The 9,807-nt window shown below is 47.5% G+C and overlaps 1 protein-coding gene across 1 annotated transcript in view; it reads left to right on the forward strand.

The window, feature by feature from the left end:
• The window catches only part of LOC139638966 (signal-induced proliferation-associated 1-like protein 2), a 64,030-nt gene that overhangs the window by 42,871 nt on the left and 11,352 nt on the right, over positions 1-9,807 (forward strand). The window contains exons 13-16 of the mRNA XM_071513008.1: positions 129-217; positions 509-846; positions 4,913-5,134; positions 8,064-8,154. Coding sequence (XP_071369109.1) covers positions 129-217; positions 509-846; positions 4,913-5,134; positions 8,064-8,154 — 740 coding nt within the window. The remainder of the gene's footprint in view (positions 1-128; positions 218-508; positions 847-4,912; positions 5,135-8,063; positions 8,155-9,807) is intronic.

Consider the following 9,807-nt stretch of genomic DNA (forward strand, 5'->3'; position numbering starts at 1 on the left):
GGAACTGGAGCCGGCTGCAGATCAGCTGGACAGTGTGATCCGCTTCGACCACAGGAATGTAGAAAATGAGAATATGATATCTGAATGAAAACAAACAAGACCCAAAATGACTTCCTTTTCTCCTGCAGAGGCCAAATGGCATCATCCGTCCACCAAGATCCTCAACATGAGGGAGAGAAGCCAGCAGCGGCAGAAGGAGTCCAGTGGCAAACTCCGAGTGAGTGCTCTCTAAAAAGTAAAAGAGCTTTGAGGGACCTTCAGGGTTTCTACGATGACTGTCCATATCTACTTATTCATATCTATCCTAGGAGGATTCTAGGACGTTCAGATACAAGTGACATGTAGGTTGCATCTGATGCACCACACATCCAAATGGTCCAGATGGGAACTGAAACAATGCGACTCCATACATTTTTTGCTGATTAGCAAACATCAGATGTGAGTCACATGTGAGGAGGAATCAGAATTTGGACAGTGTGTTTGAACAGATTGGTGTTGTGTTTTGCAGCAGTGTGGAGAGAAGAGCTGCTCCAGCCCCTCCAGCAGCAACACGCTGTCCAGCAGCAACACGCTGTCCAGCAGCGGCAGCGAGGACAAACACTTCGACGCCTCCGACCCCTTGGACCCCGAGGCGCTGGGCCTCACCTACATCAAGGGGGCGTCCACCGACAGCGGCATCGACACCGCGCCCTGCGTGCCGCCCCTACCCGCCGCTCGGCCCGGGGGCGGCGGCCAGGTGGAGCGCTGGGAGGCGGGCCTGACCCAAGGAATCGACCCGGCGACTTCAGCCGGAAACGTGACTGACGGGAGTCTGGGAGATTTGAGCGAGATCTCGTCTCTGTCCAGGTAACAGACTTTTTTGTTTGGGGTTTGGAATAGAAGATTTCTCAGTTGCATGATGCAGCTTTACTTCATTTTGAACTTGAGTTCTTACTTATGCTATAAGCCTGTCTCCAGACAGCACCACTGAATAATTTGCATGTAAAATTACAACCACCCAAGTCCTACCATGGTCAAGAAAAGGCAGACAGCGAGTGGTCCTATACCATGACGCATGTTGTCCCGCCCCTCAGGCTCTAATATGCGCTGCTCTGCCTGACAATGTCGTTCTTGCTCTATTCAGCTTTATTTACACCTGCTGTTAGCATCTTTGCTTCGGACGGCTCACACCTTCGACGAGAGCGGCGAGAACACAACCACCTTATTTCATTTTTACGCGCTCACCGTTGAGTGTATGTACGCTTCCCCTGATCCAACAGGTGCTGCACCGAGTGAGGGAGGACAAGTTGGAACTCATTCTAGTAGCCCCACACTGGCCCTCACAAACATGGTTTGCGGACATGAGCTTAATGTCGAGGGGATTTACGCACTGATCTCCTATCTCAAACAGAGGGGGAAATATTCCATCTGTCCCCACAGAAGTGGAAGCTGACCGCTTGGCTCCTGACCTGGAGTGCCTATTGAAATATGGCCTTCCTTTAGAGGTTGTGGACACTATTCAGAGCGCTAGGACTCCCTCAACTAGATCCCTTTACGCGTAATGGTGGCAAGCATTTGAGCGCTGGTGGAAGACACGCAATGAGGACCCAATATACTGCGGGGTGAGCTTCCTACAATATTTATTTGATAAACAACTTTCTCCCTCAATGCTTAAAGTATACCTAGCTGCGGTATCAGCTTGTCATATGGGCGTCGAGGGAAAATGGTTGGAGCTCACCCGCTGGCCCCTCGCTTCATGAAGGGTGCCCAGCGCTTCATGAAGGGTGCCCAATGTAGGCGGCCGCCAACCTGCTGGCTGTTCCCAAGATGGGATGTGGTAGTTGTACTGGATGCGCTAACATGCGCTCCATTTGAGCCAATAGACGATGAACAGCTGAAATACTTGAGGCTAAAAACAGCATTGTTGCTGCCCCTTTAGCACCGACTTTAGGTCTATGCTTGTCGATCTAATAACCTTTTCACCTCCTCTGTTCAGCTCTGATGATGAGGAGCGTTTGCACAGACTGTGCTCATTGCATGTGCTCTCTGTCTATGTGGCAAGAACGCATGGCATGCGCCGTTCAGGCCACTTGTTTGTGTGTTATGGAGTGAGGGCGTGAGGTAAGGCTCTGTCAAAAGAAAGATCGTCTCGCTGGATAGTTGAAGGTATTGCTTTGGCCTTCACTTCTTCAGAAAAAATTCCTCCCAAGGGACTGAGAGCTCACTCTACCATCTACTTCATGGACGCTTTTAGGCGTAACTGTGGAGGATTTGTGTGCAGCTGCTTCATGGGCACCTTCGCACACTTTTGTCAGGTTTTATAGCCTGAATATGGAAGCTTCCTCACTTTCTCATACAGTATCGTCTGCTGCCAAACGCTGACTACCCAGGGATTTTATGCATGATGCTCAAACTCAGCCGTGAGCTGATTAGTTGTTCACATATCATATATCATAGTTAATTAACAAGGTATTATATTCTTGTTTAACTTCTCAACCTTGGCTACGGCCTTAATGACATTGTTCCCACTATTTGTTGAGGCAGGAAGGCTGTGCAGCGGTGCAGTCCTTGTGGCCAGCAAGGTGGGTTGTATATATTATAGCATAAATAAGAACTCAAGCTCGAAATGAAGTAAAACGGAAGGGTTGTGCTACAACCCAGGTTTTACGAATAGAGAACAAGAGTTCTTACTTTGCTGACACTCGTCCTGAGCTGAATATAGTGAATATAGAATAACGTTGTTAGGCAGAGCAGTGCGTTAGCGCCTGAGAGGCGGGACAATACGTGTCATGGTATAAAAGACCATTCACTGTCTGCCTTTTCTTGGCCTTGAGTGGTTATAATTTTACATGAAAATTATTCAGTGGTGCTGTCTGGAGGCTTATAGCATAAGTAAGAACTCTTGTTCTCTATTCTTAAAACCTGGTTGGTTCTGTGTGCAGGTTGCATGTTCTCCAAAGCCACTTTTGAATTGTTGAATTAGTTTGCAATGTGATTGAACTAAGTCATTATGTGTTCAACAAGTGATATTTATCTCATACTTTGTGATATTGCGATATTGTGTACATTTTATTTAAATTTTCCATTTCCATTCTCAGATTAACCACAGATTAACACAGTAGAACAGTAAATACTGACACACACGGCACACTGGAAGTTGCACAGCAAATTTCCACATCAAATATTCATCATTACAACATTCTCTGTCTGAAACAATAATACTGTATCCATTTACTGTGAAACAAAGCTGGTTAGAGAAAGACATGCTAAAACACTAGAGCAGATAACAATAGATTTCTGTTTCTGTCAGAAACAGTAAACAGCAGCGGTCGAGATGTTTCCTTCAGCAAGACGCCTCACACTGTCATTTAACATTCCTCCAAAATACAGGAGCGAAGTTCGAGAAAAGTTCACTAGAACCTTCTTACATTAAAATTAGTGTAGGAAGTGTCAATAGACTGAACACATCAGTCTACATATAGACTGTATACACATCAGTCTACATATAGACTGTATAGACTATACATATAGACTCTGTACATATAGGCTGTATACATATCAGTCTACATATAGACTCTATACACATCAGTCTACATATAGACTCTATACACATCAGTCTACATATAGACTGTATACACATCAGTGTGCATTAGGCAGCAGACTGTACATGTCAGTCTATATACAGTATTATTGTTCAGCATGACATGCAGGCAGCAGCATCGTCTTGACTGCAGCTGACGTTTCGTCTGCAGAGTGAAATCCGACCAGCTCTCCTGATGTGTGGAGACACTGCAGCAGGTTGGGCCTGTCAGTCTTCCCATGCACCAGCTGTAGAGACAGATACACAGCACAGCAGGCTGATAACCAGACACAACTCCTGCTTCTGTCAGTTCAGTCACATCCAGTTCTGTTGATCTGCAGCGTCTCCAGTGGGAGCTGCAGTCTTGGGTCGCAATGAAATAAGATGAAAGTTTATTGAGCCATGTGAGGAAATTAGCAGCAGCAAAAGTGATGGGGAGAAATGAAAAGTGTAACAAACAAACAATAATATATACTAGGAAATAAAATAAGACTATAAAGTGGGCAATAAAAGACAAAACAATAAACAATAATAATAAAATCTATTTGAATGGTTATGTAAACATGCTGCAGTTTCAGGTAGAGAGAGAATGTCTCGAGGAAAAACATTAACATCAAGTGGGATGGGTCCAGGGTCCTTGAGACGGTTCCAGGGTCCTTGAGACGGTTTCAGGGTCCTTGAGACGGTTCCAAGGTCCTTGAGGGGGTTCCAGGGTCCTTGAGACGGTTCCAGGGTCCTTGAGACGGTTCCAGGGCCCGTGAGACAGTTCCAAGGTCCTTGAGATGGTTCCAGGGTCCTTGAGACGGTTCCAGGGTCCTTGAGACGGTTCCAAGGTCCTTGAGACGGTTCCAGGGTCCTTGAGACGGTTTCAGGGTCCTTGAGACGGTTCCAAGGTCCTTGCGGGGGTTCCAGGGTCCTTGAGACGGTTCCAGGGTCATTTGAGACGGTTCCAAGGTCCTTGAGGGGGTTCCAGGGTCCTTGAGACGGTTTCAGGGTCCTTGAGACAGTTCCAGGGCCCTTGAGACAGTTCCAGGGTCCGTGAGACAGTTCCAAAGTCCTTGAGACAGTTCCAAGGTCCTTGAGGGGGTTCCAGGGTCCTTGAGACAGTTTCAGGGTTCTTGAGGGGGTTCCAGGGTCCTTGAGACAGTTCCAGGGTCCTTGAGACGGTTTCAAGGTCCTTGAGACGGTTCCAGGGTCCTTGAGGGGGTTCCAGGGTCCTTGAGACGGTTCCAGGGTCCTTGAGACCTTGGGTGGGCTGAGGCAGCCCAAGGTTCCTTCCTGTTCCTCCACTTCCTGTTTCCTCTACTTCTTGTTTCCTCTACTTCCTGTTTCCTCTACTTCCTGTTTCCCCAGTGGCTCTCGGCGGTCAGGAAGCCCGTCGGAGCGCAGACCAAAGAGCCGCACCTCCGCCGAATCCTCCAAGGCTTCGGTCAGCTCCTCCTGTGGCCCCGCCTCCTGTGGCTCCGCCTCGGGGGCGGGGCTCAGGCTCCAGGAGACACGCCCTCTGCTGGTACCGGAGGACCGGATTGGCTGGAATAAAGCAGAGGGCGGTTCCCTATTGGAGGAATCTAACAGGTGAAACAGCAGCTCACCTGTCAGTCAAACTTCAGACATTCAGATTTGTTTCCATTTCTCAGAGCAACAGATGGATTTTCACTGCATGTTATTGATCGTCACATTCAGATCAGATGCTAAAGGAGACTGAATATTTCCAGAAGTCAAGAGTTTGGTCTCCAGTGACAGGGTTAGGGTTAGATAGCAGCTGCTTAGAAACAATAATCACTGTAACATGAAACCAAATGAGTCTTTGGTTCAATAAATCAGAAACTTTTACAGATTGGATTCTCCAGATTTTACTTCCACAGACTTCTGGCAATGCTTGTTTTGGAAATGAAACCTTATTATTATTTTTTCCCTGCTTTTTCACTTTGGTTTGGTCCGTCAGCGGAGCGGAGGACGTTTTGTCTTTTCTCCTAAAGACGTTAACTCTCAGATCCAGGTACCATGTTCTGTCCTTCAGGTTCAACTTTACTGCTCTGTCCTGTTAGAACTGTCCGGTTAGAACTGTCCCGTTGAAACTGTCCTGTTAAAAACGTCCCCTTAAAAACGTCCCGTTGAAACTGTCCTGTTAAAAACGTCCCCTTAAAAACGTCCCGTTGAAACTGTCCTGTTAAAAACGTCCCCTTAAAAACGTCCCGTTAAAACTGTCCCATTGAAACTGTCCCATTGAAACTGTCCCATTGAAACCGTCCCGTTGAAACTGTCCTGTTAAAACTATCCTGTTGAAACTGTCCCATTGAAACTGTCCCATTGAAACCGTTCCGTTAAAAACGTCCCGTTGAAACTGTCCTGTTAAAAACGTCCCGTTAAAACTGTCCCATTGAAACTGTCCCATTGAAACCGTTCCGTTAAAAACGTCCCATTGAAACTGTCCTGTTAAAAACGTTCCGTTAAAACCGTCCGTAAAACAGTCTTCAGTTTCTTCCAGGGAGACTATATCTATATAGTATCTATCTAGTATCTATAGTATCTATATAGTATCTATCTAGTATCTATAGTATCTATATAGTGTCTATCTAGTATCTATAGTATCTATATAGTGTCTATCTAGTATCTATAGTATCTATATAGTGTTTATCTAGTATCTATAGTATCTATATTGAACAACACATATATAATAATAATAATAATAATAATGATAATAATAATGATAATAATAATAATAATAAACTTTATTCGTATAGCACCTTTCATATAAGAAATGCAGCTCAAAGTGCTTTACAACAAAGAAATTACATGCACCAAGTGCTTCACATAAAACTTGATAATAATAGTGAAAATAAGATAAAGATGAGAATAGAATACATAGAATGCATCTTCACATGAAAATAGACATAGAATGAGCATAGAAACAGGGATAGAATGCCATAATTAATGCAAAATAAGATGGAAAATAAAACCCACTGAATAATAATAGTAAAAATAAAAATAGAATGCATAAAATCAAGTAAAATACAACATTTTAAAAGAAGTGCAGCAGTGCATAAGTGTGAGGCAAAGTGCAAAAAAGATATTTATAGATAAACACAGTTCAGCAAGCTCCATCTAATGAAGACTTCATAATTTGTGGTATCAACTTTTTAAATAATGAACTGAACAGCAGGGAGAGAGAAATGCTGAACAGAAATATAAACGGGCTTCAGGACGTTCCACACCTCTCTAAACACTGACAGAACGTTCTGTGGTGTGGAACCAAAGAGGTTCTGTGGAACCTCAATCTGCAGGACAGTGAAGTGAAGCTGAGCCTCTGTTCTCCTGACTCCTCCCCTTCCTGTTTCCCCACCGGGGGGGGGGGGGGGGGGGGCATGTCTCCTAAAAAAACCCACCTGACAACACTCCCACCACCCGACACCCAGAACAATGAAGGTTCTTCAAGGGTTCTCTGCTGTTTCTATATAGAACCCTGACTCAGAACCCTCTGATCTGAACAGTGAGTCAGACTGAAGAACCAGTCTGAGGTTCTTCATCCTCAAAGGGTTCCTCGCAGAACCAGAATGGGTTCTATATGGAACAAGCCTGCAGAACCATGTTGTGGTTCTATATAGAACCTTTTGTTCAGAGTGTAGAGACTGATCCACCATCACTGCTTATTGTTCCACTTCAGTGTGTTCTGCTGTTCTGTTCTGTCTTTACTGTGAGTGTGTGTTGGGTTTTATATCTCACTGATCTGCTCTTTCTCTCTAATGTTCTCTCCATTTTCTCTCTTCCACATCTCTCTCTCTCTCTCTTTCTCTCTCTCTCTCTCTCTCTCTCTCTCTCTCTCTCTCTCTCTCTCTCTGTCTCTCTCTCTCTCTCTCTCTCTCTCTGTCTCTCTCTCTCTCTCTCTCTCTCTGTCTCTCTCTCTCTCTCTCTCTCTCTGTCTCTCTTTCTATTTCTCTGTCTGTCTCTCTCTCTCTGTGTCTCTATTTCCATTTCCTCTCTGTCATACCCTCCCCCTCTTCCTCCTCCTCCTCTTTCTCCTCCCCTCTTCCTCCTCCTCCTCCTGCTCCTCCTGCTCTTCCTCTTCCTCCTCCTCCTGCTCCTCCCCCTCCTGCTCCTCCTCTTCCTCCTCCTCTTTCTCCTCCCCCTCTTTCTCCTCCCCCTCTTCCTCCTCCTCCTCTTCCTCCTCCTCCTCCTGCTCCTCCTGCTCCTCCTCTTCCTCCTCCTCCTGCTCCTCCTCCTGCTGCTCCTCCTGCTCCTCCTCCTGCTGCTCCTCCTCTTCCTCCTCCTCCTCTTCCTCCTCCTCCTCCTCCTCTTCCTCCTCCTCCTCCTCCTCCCCCTCTTCCTCCTCCACCTCCTCCACTTCCTCCTCCTCCTCCTCCACTTCCTCCTCCTCCTCCTCTTCCTCTTCCTCTTCCTCTTCCTCTTCCTCTTCCTCCTCCTCCTCCTCCTCTTCCTCCTCCTCCTCCTCCCCCTCTTCCTCCTCCTCCTCCTCTTCCTCCTCTTCCTCCTCTTCCTCCTCCAGACTCCAGTCCTTCCTGACATCAGATCTTCAGTCTGGTCCGGTCAGAGAATCCTTCCTCAGGTTGATGCTGGCTGAAGCAGAAGGAGGGAAGGTGAGTAAAAGGACCGCTGGAACTCCTCCAACGACCTCCTGGGGTCCCTGGACCGCACTTTGAGCAGAGAGTGTTTTTAGTTGGACCTTCACTCCGTCCTGCTGCTGTTCCTCATGCTGAGAATCAGATACAGCAGTAAAAGAGCTTCATGGAACCTTTAGGGTTCTTCAAGGTTCTTCCTGAAGGTTCCTGAAGTCTGCTGATTTTCCCCAGAAGAAGAAAGCGAGGCGCTGTAGAGACTCTGAAGCTTCCAGTCAGTCACATGTTCACATCACATGTTCACATCACATGTTCACATCACATGTTCACATCACATGGTTTTCCACCCAGAGTGACGAGGAAACACTTTCAACACCAACGTGTTCTCCTGGTGTTCAGCCTGAACCTCCATCTGGTTCCTCTCCTTCATCCAGCTGATCTTTCCTCCTCCTTAGCCGGTTTCTGTGCGGGGGGGTCGATTTCCCCCGAACCGATCACCAGTGACCGACGTCTCTGAACCGATCACTAGAGACCGACGTGTCTGAACGATCACTAGGGACCGACGTGTCTGAACCGATCACTAGGGACCGACGTGTCTGAACGATCACTAGGGACCGACGTGTCTGAACCGATCACTAGGGACCGACGTGTCTGAACCGATCACTAGGGACCGACGTGTCTGAACCGATCACTAGGGACCGACGTGTCTGAACGATCACTAGGGACCGATGTGTCTGAACGATCACTAGAGACCGACGTGTCTGAACCGATCACTAGGGACCGACGTGTCTGAACGATCACTAGGGACCGACGTGTCTGAACCGATCACTAGAGACCGACGTGTCTGAACGATCACTAGGGACCGACGTGTCTGAACGATCACTAGAGACCGACGTGTCTGAACCGATCACTAGGGACCGACGTGTCTGAACGATCACTAGGGACCGACGTGTCTGAACCGATCACTAGAGACCGACGTGTCTGAACGATCACTAGGGACCGACGTGTCTGAACGATCACTAGAGACCGACGTGTCTGAACGATCACTAGGGACCGACGTGTCTGAACCGATCACTAGAGACCGACGTGTCTGAACCGATCACTAGAGACCGACGTGTCTGAACGATCACTAGGGACCGACGTGTCTGAACCGATCACTAGAGACCGACGTGTCTGAACCGATCACTAGAGACCGACGTGTCTGAACGATCACTAGGGACCGACGTGTCTGAACGATCACTAGGGACCGACGTGTCTGAACCGATCACTAGTGACCGACGTGTCTGAACCTATCACTAGGGACCGACGTGTCTGAACCGATCACCAGTGACCGACGTGTCTGAACCGATCACCAGTGACCGACGTGTCTGAACCGATCACTAGTGACCGACGTGTCTGAACCGATCACTAGAGACCGACGTGTCTAAACGATCACTAGGGACCGACGTGTCTGAACGATCACTAGGGACCGACGTGTCTGAACCGATCACCAGTGACCGACGTGTCTGAACGATCACTAGGGACCGACGTGTCTGAACCGATCACTAGGGACCGACGTGTCTGAACCGATCACTAGGGACCGACGTGTCTGAACCGATCACTAGTGACCGTCGTGTCTGAACCGATCACTAGGGACCGACGTGTCTGAACGATCACTAGGGACCGACGTGTTTG

This window comes from Centroberyx affinis, unplaced genomic scaffold (assembly GCF_046629955.1).
Source record: "Centroberyx affinis isolate AG114_WGS23_722 - 3 ecotype Tasmania unplaced genomic scaffold, CSIRO-AGI_Caff_v1 ptg006704l_1, whole genome shotgun sequence".
Lineage (NCBI taxonomy): Eukaryota > Metazoa > Chordata > Actinopteri > Beryciformes > Berycidae > Centroberyx > Centroberyx affinis.